Genomic DNA, 20782 nt, shown 5'->3' on the forward strand with positions numbered 1-20782 from the left:
ATGTTCATCAGCTGCTGGGGGAGTGCCGGACAGGATGAAAGCACAGGAACACTTTCTGGATGATAGAAATACTCTGTATCTTCAAAGGAGGTAGGTTCCATGGGTAATGTTAAATGAGTTAAAACTCATCAAAATGTAAACCAGATCTGTGCATTTCACTGAATATAAATTATACCTCCAATTAAAAACATTTTTTTAAAAGACAGATGGGCTGGACGCAGTGGCTCACACTTGTAATCCCAGCACTTTGGGAGGCTGAGGCAGGTAGATCACCTGAGTCAGGAGCTCGAGACCAGCCTGGAAAACATGGTGAAATCCTGTCTCTATTAAAGGTATACAAAAAAATTAGCCAGGCATGGTGGCACACGCCTGTAATCCCAGCTACTCGGGAAGCTGAGGCAGGAGAATGGCTTGAACCCAGGAGGCAGAAGTTACAGTGAGCAGAGATCGTGCCACCGCACTAGCGCCTGGGCAACAGAGCGAGACTCCATCTCAAAAACAACAAAAAAAGGACAGATGAAGGTTTTCAACTTTCACTAAAGGCAGAGGAGCTTGTGACAGATTCGCCTCCCCACAAGAGCAGTTAGAAAAACTGGACAAAAGTGTGCCCTGCCCCCAATCAAAAACAATTGTTGGAAGGTAACTGAAAACCTCAGCCAGAACTTGAGTGACCAGGCCTAGGAGGTGACCCTGACAGTCTGTGGTGCTTTTCCCACATTTGGTGATTGGTCAACAGTAGAGGGCTAAGAGGCTAAGAAACTGAGTATGAAGTAGTACTTAAGGGGCTGGAGAGCCTACCTGAATGTTTGGCACTCTCACAGGGCTGAAATGATCTAATGAGAATTTGGGTCCCAGGAAGGAGATGGGACTTCGGTGGGGACCCTGGAAGGGCCACCCCTGGGAGTCCAAATGAATAAAACATAGACCAGCCATCATAAAACCTAAAACTTGCTTTGAACCAGCTTAGTCCCAAACTAGATGAAGGCGATGTGCCCTTACTCAAGTTGTGTGCCATAAAGTCAAAGTCAATACTCTCTGGAGACAGAACAAAGTTTATTAGGAATGCCATAAGACAACACAAGACTAAACGAGAAAGACCAAGAAAAAACACAATAGAAACATACATGTAAGGAAGAAACTTTTTTTTTTTTTGAGACGGAGTCTCGCTCTGTCACCCAGGCTTGAGTGCAGTGGCACGATCTCAGCTCACTGCAACCTCTGCCTCGCAGGTTCAAGGGATTCTCCTGCCTCAGCCTCCCAAGTAGCTGGGATTACAGGCAAGCGCCATCATGCCCGGCTAATTTTTGTATTGGCCAGGCTGGTCTTGAACCCCTGACCTCAGGTCATCCATTCACCTCGGTCTCCCAAGTTGCTGGGATTACAGGTGTGAGCCACCGCGCCTGGCCAGCATTTTGCCACAGTTTAAAATAAATAAATGGTTTTTTTCAGGGTTGTGCTCAGACTCTATTCTAAACAGTCACGTGGCGGCTTACTCTTCTCCAGGCCTTGCTGCCGGCTTTTACATGTTTATTGTTTTTGCGTTCTTGTCATCTGCTCGGTAGATGGCAGCTTCCAGGTGCTCCTAAGGGACCGGGAAAGAGAGTGAGAAGGCACGGAGGTTGCCAGGTCATCCCGCTTGGGGCCCTGCCCTCATCACCTCCCTCAACCGGGTCTCCTGCAACTCTTGGTGGGCCACCTCGGCCACCGCTTCGCCCTGAGCTTCCTGCTGCTGCAGCTGGGCAGTGCCTCCTTCTCAGAGGCCAGCTGCTGATAGGTGGCCACACACTGCTGCAGGTGACCCAGGTAATGGTCTCGCTGCTGCTGCAGACTCTGAGCCTCTTGGCTCTTCAGCTCCACCTGCAGGATAGGCGTCAGGGTAGGTAGTGGCTGGCTTCCAGATTCTGGGCCCATAAACAGGGTGGCGAGGGCACTGCGGGGCTCTGTCACCTGCCCAGGCCCCTTGCCCTGGCCCCTTCCTCCAGGCCTAAATGACTGCCTCCCTTGCCTAGAGGCCCATGCCTCCCTCCCCAGCCTCAAATCTCACACCCTTCTTCCCACCATTTAAACTGTAGGCCACAGACTGGTGGAAAAGCAGAGGGAGCCAACCACCATCTGCTAAGATGTGGTGAGGTCATTCTGTATGATCTCCAGGGTTTCCACGCACCTTCGTCTGCTCCCCCCAGAGCTCGGCCTTCCACCCCAACTCCCCCAGCCTCTCCTCCAGCTCCTGCAGCCTCACCTCCAGTTCCTGCATCTTCTCCTCCTGGTGCCGCAGCCTCACTTCCTGCTCCCACATCTTCTCCTCCTGCCTCCGCATCTTCTCCTCCTGTTCCTGCTTCTTCTCTTCCTGCTCCCCCATCTTCTCCTCCTGCTCCCCCATCTTCTCTTCCTGTTCCTGCATCATCTCCTCCTGCTCACGTATCTTCTCCTCCTGCTCCCGCATCATATCTTTCTGCTTCCGCACCTTCTCCTCCTGCCTCCACATCTTCTCCTCCTGCTCCCGTATCTTTTCCTCCTGCTCGTGCATCTTCTCTTCCTGCTCCTTTATCTTCTCCTCCTGCCTCCACATCTTCTCCTCCTGCTCCCGTATCTTTTCCTCCTGCTCGCGCATCTTCTCCTTCTGCCTCCACATCTTCTCCTGCTCCCGTATCTTCTCCTCCTGCCTCCATATCTTCTCCTCCTGCTCCTGCCTCTTCTCCTCCTCCCGTATCTTCTCCTGCTCGTGCATCTTCTCCTCCTGCCTCCACATCTTCTCCTCCTGCTCGTGCATCTTCTCCTCCTGCTCCTGTATCTTCTCCTCCTGCCTCCCCATCTTCTCCTCCTGCTCCCATATCTTCTCCTCCTGCCTCCCCATCTTCTTCTCCTGCTCCCGTATCTTCTCCTCCTGCCTCCACATCTTCTCCTCCTGCTCCCATATCTTCTCCTCCTGCCTCCCCATCTTCTTCTCCTGCTCCCGTATCTTCTCCTCCTGCCTCCACATCTTCTCCTCCTGCTCCCGTATCTTCTCCTCCTGCTGGTGCATCTTCTCCTTCTGCCTCCACATCTCCTCCTGCTCCCGTATCTTCTCCTCCTGCCTCCACATCTTCTCCTCCTGCTCCTGCCTCTTCTCCTCCTCCCGTATCTTCTCCTGCTCGTGCATCTTCTCCTCCTGCCTCCACATCTTCTCCTCCTGCTCCCGTATCTTCTCCTCCTGCTTGTGTATCTTCTCCTCCTGCCTCCACATCTTCTCCTCCTGCTCCTGCCTCTTCTCCTGCTCACGTATCTTCTCCTGCTCCTGCCTCTTCTCCTCCTCCTCCCGTATCTTTTCCTGCTCGTGTATCTTCTCCTCCAGCTCCCGTATCTTCTCCTCCTTCTCTCGCATCATCTCCTCCTGCCTCCGCATCTTCTCCTCCTGCTCCCGTATCTTCTCCTCCTGCTCTTGTATCTTCTCCTCCTGCTCCCGTATCTTCTCCTCCCTCTCCCGTATCTTCTCCTCCTGGCTCCACATCTTCTCCTCCTGTTGCTGGTTCAGGCGGTTCCACAACTCGTTCTCTTCCACCTGGGCTTGGAGCTTTGCTGATACACTCTGCAGCTCCTTACCCAGGTGGTCAGCCTCCGCCTGCAGCTGCTGCTGGAATAGTGAAAGTGTTGGTTTGAACCTCAGAAGGAAACAGACTCATGAGCTAGCCATATAAATGTAATCTATAGGACAGGCACGGGGGCTCACGCCTGTAATCCCAGCACTTTGGGAGGCCGAGGTGGGCGGATCACGAGGTCAGGAGATGGAGACCATCCTGATTAACACGGTGAAACCCTGTCTCTACTAAAAATACAAAAAATTAGCCGGGTGTGGTGGCGGGCCCCTGTAGTCCCAGCTACTTGGGAGGCTGAGGCAGGAGAATGGCATGAACCCGGGGGACGGAGCTTGCAGTGAGCCAAGATTGCACCACTGCACTCTGGCCTGGGCGAAAGAGTGAGACTCCAACTCAAAATAAATAAATAAATAAATAAATAAATAAATAAATAAATAAATGTAATCTATAAAATAATGGTTTTCATCCAGTATCCTTTAAAAAAATATTTTAAGCACTAACTCTGAGATTCTGATTCCCCAGGCAGGGCCCCAATTTGTACATTTTTAGCACACTCTAGAGGATTCTATGGTGGGACCAGAACAGGGACCCAAATTTTCCAGCTCTTGGCTGGAGCCTCCCCATACCCTGCATGATCCCTAGACCAGCTGGGTGGGGCTGGTCCCACCCCCACCCCCGGTCCCAGCTGGGTGGGGCTCCCACAACCCCCAGGGCTGCAGCCGCACACCTGTGGCAGCAGGAGCTTGGCCCTCTCCAGCTTTCTTTTTAGCTCCTTTACGTTGAGCTGGATCTCAGACTTTTCAGATTCTACAAGTCGAAGTTTTTCTTGTAGTTCGGCATTTTTCTCCTTCAGCTCCTCATCGGTTATGCTATGGCCAGAGGCAGTAGAGAAAGGAATGAATGAAGAACAGAAAGGACCGCTTTGGTGATCAACCCTCTACTTTCAACCCACAACCACAGAACCGTGGCATTGGTAGGGACCCCAGGAATTAAAAGTCCCACGTGGCAGGCCAGAGAGAAGACATGAGTTGCCTGAGGCTACCCCATGAGTCAGTGGCACAGCCTGAACTAGAGCTTCCCTGTGCACACATGAAAACCTGTAGGAGCCTCTCCCCATGCTCACCTGTACCCCCCACCTCCCAGCACACCACCCACGCTAAGGGCCCCCAGACCTCCCATTCCACCTTCCCCCATCCTACGTGTTCCTGTACAGCTCCAGACTCAGGGTGTCCCTCTCCTTTGTTAACTCCTCGATGTACTGCAAATAGAGAAAGGTTAAGTCAAGACAGAGCAGGCAGAGGAGTAGCTGGATGACCAGGAACAACAGCTACTGTGACTACTCCACAGTAACACTCCCTCACTCTCAATCACACCTGACATGTTCTCAAGGCATTTCCAAGCCCATGGTCTCATTTGTTTTTTGTTTGTTTGTTTGTTTGTTTGTTTTGGCAGAGTTTCATTCTTGCTACCCTGACTGGAGTGCAATGGCGTAATCTCGGCTCACCACAACCTCCCCCTCCTGGGTCCAAGTGATTCTCCTGCCTCAGCTTCTCGAGTAGCTGGGATTACAGGCGTGTGCCACCACACCCGGCTAATTTTGTATTTTTAGTAGAGATGGAGTTTCTTCATGTTGGTCAGTCTAGTCTTGAACTCCTGACCTCAGGTGACCCACCCACCTCGGCCTCCCAAAGTGCTGGCATTACAGGCATGAGTGAGAGCACCCGGCCCTCATTTGTTTTTCAAAGAACTCAGTGAAGGTGGAAGGGACAGGGAAAGAGACTGAATTTAGGGCTGGCTAACAGGGGCCCAGAGAGATCAGGGCTATTGTTATTATTCTTATTACTACCACTGTTGGAACCTTTATTGAGTGCTTCACCAGGCACTATGCTAATAATCCTATTTAATCCTCATAACCTCCATAGGAGATGGTTACCATTATTATCTCTATTGTGTAGATGAAAAACATGTGGTATTAAAGGTTAAGTGCTGCCTAAGATCACCTACAGCTGGGATTTCAACACCCAGGTATATCTGAATCTCTAAGCCCATTCTTTCGCTGGAGGTAGGGGCACAGTTAAGAAGGAGGAAATTAATCCTTTGTTGAATTTTTGAAAGGATGATATGTTCGCATAGTCCAAAACTCAGAAAGTCCAGAAGGGAAATATCTCCCCCCCACACTGTGCCTTTATCCTGAGTTTTTTTAATGAATCCTTACAAACATGTTTTATGTATATTACCATAATACATACACACACACACATATATACCTGCTCCCTCTGTCCACACAAATAATAACATACTCAAGATACTCTTCTGCACCTTTATGGTACAAGTACCCTAACCGCCACTTAGGACTTGGCCAAGGCCACAGCCAAGGATGGGCAGGGCGGGCACTTGGCCTCTGAGCTCTACGTCCAGTGCTCGCTCCCCACAGTGCTCCCCAACTCATCCGCAGCAGCCCACTCAGCCCCAGTCTGCCTCTAACAACCACACACAAAAGCAGCAAGAAATGGCAATGCTGCCTTCTGGGCAGGACACTCCATCCTACAGAAGGGAACTTTAGGCTCACTCCTCCATCTGCGAAGCTGGGCTCCCAGGGTATGGGGCAGTGGTTGGACTCACCTTATCCGCCTTCTCCTTCTGTGTAGTGACGGCAGAGAGAGCCTGCTCTAACTCTCCTGCAAACTTCCATGAATCATGCAGGCGGCCGATCAGATCCCTGGCCTCTCCTGGAATGAGAGACATTCAGATGTGGCCCAAAGGACTCCCCCTAAAGGCCTGTCAAAGTGCCAGGTTCAAGGATGACGGGGTGCCAGATTCCCACCTTCCAACTGCTTGACAGCTTGCTGGCTGTAATAGAGTGCCGTCTGAAGCTCGGTTTTCTGACATGTAAGGATTCGTATGGTATGAACCTGGGCCTTTGGGAGAAAAGACAAGCAAATGCTGAAAGAGAAGCAAAGAAACATTCCCCAGAGGACAGGAGGGAACTTCACACCCTCCACTCACCTCTAGCTCCCTCCTTAGAGCTTCCTGATGTTGGTGGTTTGCCTTCTTTTCCTATAGAAAGAGGAAGACAGAGCTCTTGCTAGGAGGAGGCAGAGATGGCACAGCAAGAGACATGCCCCCAGAATGGCACCACTGCCCCAGGACAGGCCCACCCATGGGACCAGTTTATCAGGGACCCTGTGGGGATGGGGTGGAATAAGGGGGGTGAGCCTTCTTCCCCAGGCTAGGAGTGGGGGAGATGAGACTGGGGCCTCTACATCTGAGTGCCCCCAAACCCAGCGGTCATGTCGTGAGCAAACAAAGAAATCGCGTTACTTCTTCCAGCTGAGCTCGGTTCTGTTGTTTCTGTGGGGAGAGTCAAAGGAAGGTGACTGAGGGTGGCCCCCTTGACTCTATTCCCCAGGCCAGGAAGCGGTAGGCAGGGGTCAGGAATGGATTTAAAAGGCACAGTTCTCAGACCCAATGGGAACACAAACTGGTAAACTCTCCTCAACTCCCAAAGAAGAAGGATTTGGGTCTTTGTTGGTTTTTGCCCACAGCCATGGAACTCAAAGTCTGAAACTAGATTCTCTTGAAAAGACAGTAACAGAAACCTTCAGAGATGGAGTGTGAGAAAAGCCCACCCTTCTGCCAGCTTGTGATTTAGAAAGGTGCATTCATTCAGCAAACGTTGAGCACATACGGGCCAGGGACCGTTCCTCACAGTGGGGATAGAGGTCAGAAAAGGCAGACAGGAGTCCTTGGCCCTGAGGTTTCCATTCTAGTGGGCCTTTAACTGTCGGGCTCTCAGAGCTAACAGAAACCTCTGATACTCTCTAACTCTACCTCAGGAAATGCATGCCCAAGAAGGAGAGTTTACAGCAGGCCCTGGACTAGGGATTAACATAAAAACACAATGACAAATCTCATTTAAACTTCACAAATACAAGTAAAACAATACCACTCCTGTTTTACAGATGTGAAAAGAGAGGCCCAAAGAGCTCAAGCAATTTGTCCTAAATCATATCCCTAGCAGATGGAGAGGTAGGATTCAAATCCAGAATTCTTAACCAGTACCTGGCAGTTCTTCCACAATCTTAACAATTACCCTCTACCACCCCTTGGGCCCTCTGTCCCCAGGAGCCTGGCCAGCCAAGACTCACATCCTCAGGTGAGTGGTAACCATCAGAAGTGGTTGTCTCAGGGTTAGTGCCATTATTTATTTTCTTCTTTTTGGCGTCGCTTGCTCCTGCACCAACACTAGGGTTGGTCTGGGCATGATGGTCTCTCAACTGTGGAAAGGAAGAGCAGTGATACTCATGAGAACTACAAGCTCCTACAGTCACATCCTGCTTTACAGTTTATACTAAATACTCTTATAGACCATCTGATTTAATGCCACCAACTGTAGGAAATGTTGTCACAATCACTTAGTGACTGAGAGAGATTGATACCATGGCTGAAAAAAAAGGCAGTAATGGAACTTAAACTCAGTTTTCTGACTCTGAGCTCTGGGATTTTGCCACAAATCAGCAGCTGCCAGGGACCAAAACCAGAGACAGAGGTAGAAAAGCAAATATTAAGTAGGCAGGAACTGTACACCCTCACACGTCTGTTAGTGTTAAGAAGTACACCAGTACCTCTCAAACCTTTACATCAATGTATCCTCATGGCAGAAGGCAGCCTTTCTGTTAAATCTGGGAATTTAGCAGAAAGAGGACAACCCAAGCCTCATTTCAGAGAGAAGTCTTGTATACTCTTATAAATCTATGTAACTTTCATCCCTAAGTACATTAATGTTTCATCTCTCAATAGAATCAAGGGAAACTGATGCTTCAGAAAGATGCCCCATATTTATCCTGTGGTACTCAAAGTACCCCAGGTTGAGATGAGATGAGGAAGACTCAAGCTGTCAAGTCCAGTTTCCCAAGATCTGTTCCACAGAAGATAAGCAGATCTCACTCCAGAAACCAGTGACTGAGGGGCACTCTGGTCCCAGAACAATGGAGAATTCAAATCTGAGGTGCAGAACTCAGAAAAAATGTTAAAGTCTCTCCGGAGAGTAGAAGCCTGGGAGAAAACCAAACCCAACCCGTTCTCCCATTGCCACCCAGAGACACTGTCAACATGTGGAGCTCATGGGGGAGGTGTAGGCTTTTCACACTGTCAACGTCTGTGGTAAGGAAGTCAGGCAGCCTGAAACCTCTCTCTTCTAGGTCCCACGGTCCCCATTCCCCTTCCAGCTGGAAACCTGTGCTGCAACCAGAGGAAACAGAAGTGGGCAAGAACACTTAGGGGACTGGGTACTAAGACCAAAGGCCGGTCTCGTGGTAGTAATGACAGTTTGTAGAGGGACTGTGACATCACTACATTCCACTCCTCGGTGGAGTGGCGGGGGTAGGGGGGACACATGAGTGCAATGCCCAAGTTGCCGCTTTGAGACTGGGGAGGGGGTCACAAAATTGGGACCCATGTCCTTGGAGACGTGACCCCAAAGAGCCCTGGGAGGTCAGGCTTGGGGCAGCAGGAGGTGAGGGTCAAGTAAGGAGCAAGGAGCCCCAGGAGTCACATCCCCAAAGTCACCCTGTGGCAACTGGTGAGGGCAGGTTCTGGGGCACCCAGGTCCTTGGAGATGTGAGCCCAAAGAGCCCAGGGAGGTCGGGTTTGGGGTAGCAGGAGGTAAGGGCAGAGTATGGAGTTGGAAGCCCCGGGAGTCACCTGCTCAAAGTCACCCTGGGGTGCCGGGCAGGGCAGGGGCAGGACTCATGTGGGGGTTGGGCTGACTGACAAGATTTTGGTGTGGGGATCCCAGAGGTACTGGGGGGGCCCAGCCCGGTGTGCCTCAGGAGTGACACAGACTGGCAGCAGTTCAGCTGTCAGAGGGGGCCTCAACTTGGGTTGGGGTGCTGGTGCGTTTACCTTTTCCTTGGCCTCGGCCAATTTGTTCTGTCGGGTTTCTTTGTACATCGTGGGTTGGGTAGGGAGGTGGGGTTGGGTAGGGAGGTGGGGTTGGGTAGGGGGGCGGGGATGGGTAGGGAGGTGGGGGTGGGTAGGGAGGTGGGGGTGCGTAGGGAGGTGGGGGTGCGTAGGGAGGTGGGGGTGGGTAGGGAGGTGGGGGTGTGTAGGGAGGTGGGGGTGTGTAGGGAGGTGGGGGTGTGTAGGGAGGTGGGGGTGTGTAGGGAGGTGGGGGTGTGTAGGGAGGTGGGGGTGTGTAGGGAGGTGGGGGTGTGTAGGGAGGTGGGGGTGGGTAGGGAGGTGGGGGTGTGTAGGGAGGTGGGGGTGTGTAGGGAGGTGGGGGTGTGTAGTGAGGTGGGGGTGTGTAGGGAGGTGGGGGTGGGTAGGGAGGTGGGGGTGGGTAGGGAGGTGGGGGTGGGTAGGGAGGTGGGGATGGGTAGGGAGGTGGAGATTGTCAGGGATGTGGGGTTGGGGCCACATCAGCATGATCCAGGTGAGGACAACTATACACCTCCAGTCACCTCTATGTCGCTGTGTGACTGAGCCAGAGGAGGCGTAACCAGGGCTGCACTAGAATGCAGAATAGGGGCGTGGCCTCAATGCTTGAAGCCCATTGGCCAATGAGAAAGATGAAAGGAAAAAGAGGCGTGGCCAGACAGCAGCGTGTCATGAAGGACCTGTGTTGTCACAAGGAAAGCTGCCCTTGCAACTGCTGTCCCCGCCCACTCCAGGAGAGGGGCGGGGCTGGCTTTCACTTGAAAAACTTTAAAACTTTATTACCTCAATTGAGGTACAAATCCTATTAAAATGGAAATTTTATAGTGTGCTTGATGACTGATAAAGCAGACTTTAGTATCCAACATTCCAATAAGATAAAGTAATCACAATGTTTTCTCTTTTTCAGAAAAACTTTCTCTTATTCTCCTACATTAGTGTTAAGTTTAAAAAAAAAAAAAAAACAAGAAACATGTCTAATATCTTTAAAAACACAAAGCTTTTGAGCCAGGCGTGACGGCTCATGCCTGTAATCCCAGCACTTTGGGAGGCTGGGGTGGGTGGATCACCCGAATTCAGGAGTTCAAGACCAGACTGGCCAACCTGATGAAACCCTGTCTCTACTAAAAATACAAAAGTAGCTGGGCATGGTGGCAGGTGCCTGTAATCCCAGCTACTTGGGAGGCTGAGGCAGGAGAATCCCTTGAACCTGTGAGGCAGAGGTTGCAGTGAGCCAAAATCATGCCACTGCACTTCAGCCTGGGCTACAGAATGAGACTCTGTCTCTAAATATATACATACACACACACACACACACACACACACACACACACAGCTTTCTGTTTAATAAGCACTCAAAGTTCTTTACAGGGTTAAAGCAAATACAGGACCCTTCTAATGTAAGGCTAAATGGTAAGTGATGGGGGAGAGAAAAAGGACATAAATAACTCCCACTCTCATGAGGTTAATCACTAAATCCTATTTTTCTAGAATCACCTGGCCTCTAAGCCCTGAAAATGAAACTGAATTTCTCACTAGATGCTTGGCTATGACTTGCAATCATGAAAACCAAGAATTGTGTTATGTCACTGTGTATTATTTGTTACCTGGGATCAAGGGTTGACTTTTTCATGATTTGCTCCATTACCTGTGTGCTTCTTATCTCAGACCAAACTAAGCTTTTTTATAGAGTTCTACAATTTACAGTTAGTATGTAAGAGTGGCTCTCAAACATATAGTCTCTGGACCAGGAGCACCTGGGAACTTCTTATAAATGTAAATTCTCAGGCCCCACCCTAGACCTGATGAATCAGAAACTCTGGAGTAGGGCCCAGCAATCCGTGCTGCAATAAGCTGTCCAGGTGTTCAGGAACCTCTGCCATACAGCAGGTAGAAAAATGTGTTTCCTTCTATAGGTCCAAAGCCAGGGATACTATATGTTCTGTCTCGATATGAAACAATGACATGCAATTAAAAGACATAAATCTCCTTCCTATTTCCACCCTCCAGCCAGTGTGTTTTATTTTTATGAGTTCAATAAGAAAACGTGTGGCAATCAGAGATTTCATCTAAAAAATATATTTACAGGTATCAGTTCTCATCCAGCCTGATCTCATCCAATATCATTTCTAGCCTCTTACATCTAAAGTTTTAGAAAAGGATCTTCACAATATAAGACTCTGGCGCACTAGGAATTCTATGATAAAAGACAACGTAGATCTGAATGTCCAAACTTACTAGAGAAGAAAAGTGGAGTCACTGGCTATATTTTCAAATTGCATTCAACAGGAAATTAAAGTTTTGAATTTTTTTCACCTTCATCCTTCCAAGTTAATAGAATTAAACCAGAATACTCCATTCTTCCACAGCCTGTAGCCAGGCATACCTTTACTGTGTTACTTCTTGCTTTTCAATGGATATAAAGCAAAGTCCTGGTAGGCACATTTTGTATACTTGCAAAGGTGCAAAACTAAACAGTTCCTTCTATTCAACATTAAAACAAAAGTCCTGTAAACCTCAGATGGTGAGTGTAATACTTCAGCACTAGCACGAAAGCCTCAAATATAAAAAGATACCAAGAATCTCACTAGCAAACACAAGTAAGCTCTTGGCTGGGAGCAGTAGTTCACGCCTCTACTCCCAGCATATTGGCAAGCCAAGGTGGGGTAAGTCAGGAGTTCAAGACCAGCCTGGGCAGCATAGTGAATTCATATCTCTACAAAGGAAATTTAAAAATTAGCTGGGCTTGGTGGCACACACCTGTAGTCCTAGAGCTACTTGGGCGGCTGAGGTGGGAAAATCACTTGAGCCCAGAAGTTTGAGGCTGCAGTAGCTATGATCATGCTACTGCACTCCAGTTAGGGTGACAGAGCAAGATCTAGTTATTACATTCTGTCCTGCTCCTGTTTCCACTAAAATCACTAAGTTAAAATGTGTTCATTCAGCAGGATAAAAATTAAGTGAAATTTGACTTTGGTGCTTTGCTAGCAAAAAATAAATAAATAAAGTGAAATGACAAATTACTTACTGGGAGAAGGTCTTTGTAACCTCAATGACAGATTAAAGGTTTGTATCCTTAGCCTATAAAGAAATCTTTAAAATTACTCAGAAAAAAAAATGAATGATTTCCAGCAGAAAATGGACAATGGAGAAACCGGCACCTCCCACAAGAATAAAGATGGCCAGTAAGCAAATGAAAAAGATTCAAAAGTGCTAGAAATCAAAGAAAGGTAATGAAAACAATGAGATTTTCTGCTTAAAGACCAGTGAAGATGACAAATGGAAGGGGGAACCTGGAGCTCTGTCCCTGCTGGTGGGAGTCTAAACCCAACCAATTTTCCTATAGGATGATTTCAACATTTCTTTTAAAAATCCTAAAACTGTTTTATATTATTTTCCTCTAGAAATTCTACTTCTATGAATTCAGTGTAAAAATCCTCACTCGAGTCCATTAAAATATATAGAGAAGGAAATTCACCTCTGGGGTGGCGATCATTCACTTACCTTACACCCAGCGATTAAAAGTGATGATGCCAGGATATATTTCTCCCATAGAAACGTGCTTAAAATATAGTAAGTGACAAAAGACCATGTACTATGATTCTACTTTTTAAAATGTTTATAGCATAAAAATTGTGAAAAGCAACAAACCGGAATGTTTTGAGTGGCAAAATTAAAGATTTTTCTTTATATTTTGTCATCCAAATTATTACAAAAACAATGTGATTTCCTTTATAATCATGGAGAAGTGTTATTTTCATTTATTTATATTTACATTTCTTTTCTTTTTCTTCTTTTTTCTCCTGTATGTATCCCATGTAGGCTACAGAGCTTAAATCCCTGCCTCTTGAGAGAAATCAGCCCATTTTTGGGACATGCAGTACACAAAGCTGCCCCATCTTCCCTTTATTTTTATTTTTATCTTATTTATTTATTTTGAGATGGAGTCTCACTCTGTTGCCCAGGTTGGAGTGCAGTGGCGCATCTCAGCTCACTGCAACCTCCATGTCCCGAGTTCAAGCGATTCCCCTGCCTCAGCCTCCTGAGTACCTGGGACTATAGGCATGCACCACCATGCCCAGCTAATTTTTGTATTTTTAGTAGAGAGGGAGTTTTACCATCTTGGACAGGCTGGTCTTGAACTCCTGACCTCAAGTGATCCATCTGTCTTGGCATCTCAAATTGCTGGGATTACAGGCATGAGCCACTGTGTCTGGCCTGTCATATTATTTCTAAACTTTTGAGTGACATTTCAATTAAGTTAAATTTAATTCTTACTGACCTGATCTCTTATCCTCTGTTTAATGATATCTTCCAGTTGAAAGGTGTTTCCTCTGTAATCACAGGTGCAAAAGGAAATATAACATGTATTCATTAGGTGGATATCCACTAAACCACGGGTTCACGCATTGTATTCCTTAGACCCTCAGCATCAGCAACATGTGGGAACTTGTTAGACATGCAAATTCCTGGGCCAGCCCCACACCTCCTGAATCAGACAGTGGGGAAGGACAGCTATCTGTGCTTTAATAAGCCTTGAGATGCTCCCTGAAGTTTGAAAACTACAGAACTAGAATACATATGGTAGTAAGTGCTCATACTTTATCCAAGGTACTAGGGACTCTTCCCCTCTTTTCCATTCTCTTTTCTGTAGAAATAAAATGAGAGCTCCTTTGGATTTAATGGGTATAAGAAAGAAGGCAATGAGATGACCAGGGTTTCAAGTTAGAGTTCAAAATTTAATCGGTGGACAGTGACAGGATGCAAGCCTTCTAAACAGATTACTGCCAGAAAGCTGATTATAATCCATACATTAGATATCATTAGTGTATTGAAGTTAAAATTTTTGGGTGGATTAATGGCATTGTGATTATATAGGAGAATGTCCTGGTTCTTAGACGATATCTGCAAAAGTACTTAACAGTGAAATGCTCTGATACTGCCAACTTACTTTGAAATCATTCAGGGGGAAGAAGGGCACATATACAATCTTCCATACATGGAAGAGAGAAAACAAATATGACAAAACGTTAACTAGTGAATCCAGTTGAATAGCATACATATGTTCACTGCATGATTTTATCAACTTTTCTGTGTTTGCAAGTTTTTAAAATAAAAAGTTGAGGGAAAGAAACATCACCCCAAATCTTTCTATGAAATGGGACCACAGAAAAAGCAGAGAAGTGAACACTCTGCAGAAGAGTGCACCACACCCATCCGGACAGCATGGTCAAAGCGCAGCTCTCCTCCAGGAGGCTCTTCTCTGGTCTCTTCTGTGTTGTCACTTCCCCCACACGCAGCCAAGGCTTTTTTCTAACAACTCTTTTTCTAAAGATGTAATTTTTGTCATTCATCTAAGAAAGAGAAAAAAGAATTAGTATTCATTTAGAAAACAAAATTACACTTACATTTGTGAAAAAGCAAAAAATACTTTGAAAAATGGGGAAGCAAGAAACGTACTGTTCTACAATTCTGTTCTGTTCTTACTGTCTTTTTATTCTGCCAATGACTTCCTATTCCTGCTGCCTATGGTGGGGTGAGCTGCAAATGATTTCTTTTCCTCATTGGTTTAAAATGTCATGTTTATAATATACTACACTCCCCCAGAAGCATTTGGGTTTATTTCTGGGTTCTCTTCTATTCAAGTGATTTATCTCTTCACAAGCCACTATCAATTCTGATTATTAGAGCATCCTAAAGTTAAGTAATTGTTGTTTTTGTTTTTGTTTTAGTTTTTGAGGTACAGTCTCTCACTCTGTCGCCCAGGCTGGAGTGCAGTGGCGTGATCTCGGCTCACTGCAAGCTCCATCTCCTGGGTTCATGCCATTCTCCTGCCTCAGCCTCCTGAGTAGCTGGGACTACAGGCACCCGCCACCACGCCTGGCTAATTTTTAGTATTTTTAGTAGAGATGGGGTTTCACCGTGTTAGCCAGGATGGTCTCGATCTCCTGACCTTGTGATCTGCCTGCCTCAGCCTCCCAAAGGGCTGGGATTACAGGCATGAGCCATCACGTCTGCCTAAGTAATTCTTTGATTAGAATATTAGTATTTGATGGAGGTTGACCCTTTTGACTCTAAACTCAAATTCTTATTATCTCTAACTTCTAAAAGACAACAATTATGACTTCAGTGTATAAATACCAGCTTTTTCAGCTATCTTACAGAATGCTCTTATTTTCCTAATGTCAATTCAGTTTATCCATTCAGTTTTCTCTCCAAACACTAATGTTTTCATTTTAGTATCCTTAATCATTTTTTTTTTTTTTTGAGACAGAGTCTCACTCTGTTGCCCAGGTTGGAGTACAGCTGCACAATCTCAGCTCATTGCAACATCTGCCTCCCAGGCTCAAGCAGTCTCTCACCTCAGACTCCCAAGTAGCTGGGACCACAGGCACATGTAACACACCTAGATAATTTTGTATTTTTTTTACAGAGATGAGGTCTCACTATGTTGCCCAGGCTGGTCTCAAACTCCTGAGCTCAAGTGCTGGGAGCTCCTGAGCTCCCAAAGTGCTGGGATTACAGGTGAGAACCACTGCTCCCAGCAGTTTTCCTAATCTCTTATCTTTATCTTTTGTAGCTGCACTGGCTTATTTGGTTATTAACTGTTAATGTTAATTAACAGCGGTAACAGTAATACTGGACATTTTGTCTTATTCCTGATCTTAAAGGGATGTTTTTAGAATTTCACCCATCATGCATGATGGCAGCTTTTGGATAGATGTATTTATAATCCACTAGGAGTAAAAAAAATTAGAAATAAATATTGAATTTTATCAAAGGTCTTTCTAACACATATGGATGGAACCGTGTATTCTCTCCTTAACATCTTGCCAGCAGGAATCATACCAGATCTTCTAATAGTGATTCAAGAGAATAAGGCTCATGTGGTTGTGTGGCATAATTTTCCCACTGTGCTACGTTTGCATCACTAGTCATGAATGAGAGAGTGTGTGTGTTTTAATGCTCTGTTTGTCAGGTACCTTTGTCAGGTTTGGGTTTTCATGCTCTAACGGTTTCAAAAGAAAAAAGTTTGAAAGTTCTACTTTATTCTTTATATGTGGAAATTGCAATAAATTACTTGTGATTTACTGAAAACTTCACTTGAAGCTCTGATATAATTTCATAGCGAAACCAAACCTTTCTTTCTTTTTTGTGGGGGAGGGTGGGAGAAGCAGGATGGGAGGACACTATCTCACTGATACTTTATGTTTCTTTTTCTCCTTTAGAATTTATCTTCCAGGGACAATCTGACAATGATGAATTTAACTTAGATTCACAGATTTTAAAAATAATTCTTTTGATATTCTTGGTATCGTTTATTTGCTTATTCTCCAGCTCTGTTGCCCAGGCTGGAGTGCCATAGTCCAATCATAGCTCAGTGCAGCCTTGAACTCCTGGACTCAAGTGATCATCCCCTATCAGCCTCTCGAGTGGCAGAGACTATAGGCTCACGCTACCACACCCAGCTAATTTTTTACATTTTTAGTGGAGATGGGGTTTCACCATGTTGTCCAGGCTGGTCTCGAACTCCTGGGCTCAAGCAATCCTCCCTCCTCAGCCTCCCAAAGTGCTGGAATTACAAGTGTGAGCTACTGTGCCTGGCGTGATTCTCATTTTTATTATAATAAAATTTTAAGATTGGATAAATAATATAGCCCAATTATTGGAGCCGGACTACATCTACTAAAATTAAATGAAATTTCACTTGTCTGAAATCATGACATACTTTGCAAGATATATTTTTCATGGTATTAATTAAAATTATGACTATTTGGAACTCATCAAAATCTGTGGAGCACCTTAAAGACGTAGGCGGCATCCTCCGGAGCAGTCAAAACAGTTACAAGAAGAGGTTCTCAGGACAGCTTTGTCAGGAGAGATATGCTATGCATATAAAGACATAAGGGAGACAGAAAAGAAACAATCATTTTACACACAGGCCCCAAGTTGAAAGCTATGGGCTGGGTAATGCGGGCACTGATTTTTGCAAATCACATGCTTTCCATATGGCAACTCTATATACTGTGCTTTTGCATTAGAGAGTAGCAGCAAGATTTTCAGTTTTCTGTTTCTTTGTTTGTTTGAAGACAGGATCTTGCTCCACCACCCAGGCTGGAGAGAGTGATGTGATCATAGCTCACTGCAGCACTGAACTCCTGGGCTGAAGTGATCCTCCTGCCTCAGCTACCTGAGTAGCTGGACTACAGGCATACACCACTGTGTCCCACTAATTTTTGTATTTTTTGTAGAGACAAGGTCTCACTATGTTGCCCAGGCTGGTCTTGAACTCCTGAGCTCAAGCGATCCTCCTGCTTCAGACTACCAAAATGCTAGGATTACAGGTGTAAGCCACCACACCTGGCCAACATATTTATTTTCAAAGGATGGTTACTAGTTCCCACAAGAAAAATAGGGAAGGCTGGGGCACAGTGGCTCACACCTGTATCCTCAGCACTTTGGGAGGCCAAGGCAGGAGGATCACCTGAGGTCAGGAGTTCGAGACCAGCCTGGCCAACACGGTGAAACCCCTTGTCTTCTAAAAATACAAAAATTAGCCAGGCATGGTGGCATGCACCTCTAATCTCAGCTACTCAAGAGGCTGAAGGAGAATCACTTGAAATCAGGAGGCGGAGGCTGCAGTGAGCCAAGATCGTGCCATTGCACTCCAGCCTGGGTGATAGAGCAAGACTCCATCTCAAAAAAAAAAAAAAAAGAAAAATAGAGAAGATTTGTTAGTAGTCTGTGAGTTCCACAATCATGTCAAGCATATTAAAAATTCCTCAAATTCCTACCTTTTCCTGTCTTTTTTGAAAAGAGGATTTATCTTCATCAGAATTTTTCTTTACATTTAAAACACCTGCATCTTCAGTTGCCTCATCATCCGGTGAAGCAAAGGTCACTCTTTTCAAGCTTTCTTTACCTTGTTTACTGTCTTCACTTTCTTCCAGGTCATCGTCTCCATCCCTGCACTACCAAAACTCTTACAAAAAAAAAAATATACTGCTTTCCATTAGAAAAACAAAAGGAAACATATTTTCCCTTAATAAAGTTCTTCTTTTATATGCCTAATGCCACCAAATGCTCAGAACTTCCAAAATCATTCAGGTATGGAGGAAGAGAAGGTATCATTTAAGTGACATGCTATGTAAGAAACAGAACAAAAAGTGTCCAATATATAGAAAATAAATTATTCATCAATCTATAATACAAACCTCCTATCTCACAAAAATAACAGGATATTTTGGGCACAAAACCAAATCAAAGTTCCTGGTAAGAAAGGTTTGATTGCTACTGCCAGTAATATTTTTCTTCATTAAATGATCTCTAATGTCCCTTTAAATCCAGACTTTCCTCTGGCTATCTTGAGAATATCTGATAGGAGAGTATCTAACTTCTTAAAACAAACATATGTGAAAACCACAAGTACCAATACATGATTGGGCAATTCCAGCTAACAATGTAAAGGATGGTTCAAAATACATTTCAGAAATGCTTAGTTCTTCTGCTGCTTCTTCAGCAATTTCATCATCTTGTTTGAACCAGATCATCATCGTGATCACTTGCTATATCTTCATCACTTTCAACTGGATCAAAAAAATCTTTCTACTTCATATTTCTGGAACTTTTATCTGACAAAAATAAAAAGTTTTTAAAACTATTAACTAGGAATAGAAAAATACATCATTAACACATGCACATATATTTGTGTGTGTATACTGTATGTCTACATTACTTTCTAACTTAATAACACTACAAACCAAAAATAGTTATTAGGTGAAATTGGCAACTAAAAACATTACCATAAAACTGTTATAAGAACAACTGGAACACAAACTGAATGGAAGTACAGATTCATTTATAACTGATAAGATAGAGCACAACATTTCTTAGCTTCAAATCTTCTAACCACAATTACATCTCTCCTAGAAAAACAGAACAAAAGCTAATTTGAGGAGGAGGAAAGTGCTCTCTCCTCTCTCAAAACTTTACCTGAAGTTTTTTACTTCCAAACAGTCCCCCTTCATCTTCATCAGAATCAGTATCTTCAGAAAAATCAGTATCTGCCACCTCATCATCATCTTTTCGTTCCTCTTCTTTTTCTCTGTTTTCTAAACAGGCCTCCATTTCAGAGAGTTGGAAGAATTTCTCATCTACTATGGACTTTTCTCTTGGTTTTCCATGTCCTTTGCTTTGCACCTTGCTCTGCTGTTCCAATTTGTTGATATCAAAGTCAAGATCAGAATCCTCATCACTGAGAACTGGGCTTTTCCTCAGATCGAATTTGCTTGAGTTTTTTGTTTTGTTTGGTTTTTTCGAGACAGAGTCTTGCTCTGTCACTCAGGCTGGAGTGCAGTGGCGTGATCTCGGCTCACTGTAAGCTCTGCCTCCTGGGTTCACGCCATTCTCCTGTCTCAGCCTCCCAATTAGCTGCGACTACAGGTGCCCACCACCACGCCAGGCTAAATTTTTTTTTGTATTTTTAGTAAAGATGGGGTTTCACCATGTTAGCCAGGATGGTCTCGATCTCCTGACCTCATGATCCACCCGACTCAGCCTCCCAAAGTGCTGGGATTACAGGTGTGAGCCACTGCACCTGGCCTCAGTTTCACCTTCTTTAACACGTAAGGGCATAAATAAATGTGAATGCCTAATCCAAATTCATTCCTCTCCAAAAAGCATCCAACTCTGGCCGGGCGTTGTGGCTCATGCCTGTAATCCCAGTACTTTGGAAGGCTGAGGCGGGCAGATCATCTGAGGTAAGGAGTTCGAGACCAGCCTGACCAACATGGTGAAACCCCATCTCTACTAAAAATAAAAAATTAGCCAGGCGTGGTGGTGTGTCTGTAATCCCAGCTACTCAGGAGGCTGAGGAAGGAGAATCACTTGAACCCAGCAGGCAGAGGTTGCAGTGAGCCTAGATCTCACCATTGCACTGCAGCCTGGGCAACAGAGCAAAACTCCATCTCAAAAAGAAAAAGCATCCAACTCTCTGAAAGTTGGTTTTGAAGGAGGCTTCTCTCCTACTCATACCCAGACCCTGCCCCTGAGGACCCCTCATCCCTAAAAGGTGAGGCGTCCAATCATCTGGGAGGAAAAACAGCTTCAATTGCTGCCCAGCCCTACAACCCAGTTCTTTTGTTAACTCTTTGTTCTGTGATCTTTGTCACTCCATCTCTTTAAAAGCTGTGTGCTGTGGGGTTTTTTTCTTTGTTTTGATTTTTGTTTTTGTTTATGACAGCGTCTCACTCTGCCACCCAGGCTGGAGTGCAGTT

General features: G+C 45.6%; 1 protein-coding gene and 1 long non-coding RNA gene across 2 annotated transcripts; both read right to left on the bottom strand.

Moving 5' to 3' along the window:
* Positions 1-1446: 1446 nt before the first annotated feature.
* On the bottom strand, positions 1447-10047 carry LOC129050306 (golgin subfamily A member 6-like protein 26). Its single transcript, XM_063716522.1, has 9 exons — positions 9477-10047; positions 7721-7849; positions 6579-6629; positions 6397-6490; positions 6195-6301; positions 4772-4830; positions 4300-4441; positions 2240-3610; positions 1447-1582 (listed from the first exon to the last, which is right to left on the bottom strand). Exons 1-9 carry the CDS (start codon positions 9996-9998, stop codon positions 1520-1522), a joined length of 2538 nt encoding a protein of 845 aa, XP_063572592.1. The 5' UTR covers positions 9999-10047; the 3' UTR covers positions 1447-1519.
* Positions 10048-13800: 3753 nt separating this feature from the next.
* LOC129050397 (uncharacterized) lies at positions 13801-17687 on the bottom strand. The gene is made up of 3 exons (XR_008513985.2): positions 17309-17687; positions 14715-14860; positions 13801-13840 (listed from the first exon to the last, which is right to left on the bottom strand). It is a non-coding gene; the product is annotated as an uncharacterized LOC129050397 (long non-coding RNA).
* Positions 17688-20782: the final 3095 nt, after the last annotated feature.

The sequence above is a fragment of the Pongo abelii genome, chromosome 16, assembly GCF_028885655.2.
Source record: "Pongo abelii isolate AG06213 chromosome 16, NHGRI_mPonAbe1-v2.0_pri, whole genome shotgun sequence".
In the NCBI taxonomy this organism is placed as follows: domain Eukaryota; kingdom Metazoa; phylum Chordata; class Mammalia; order Primates; family Hominidae; genus Pongo; species Pongo abelii.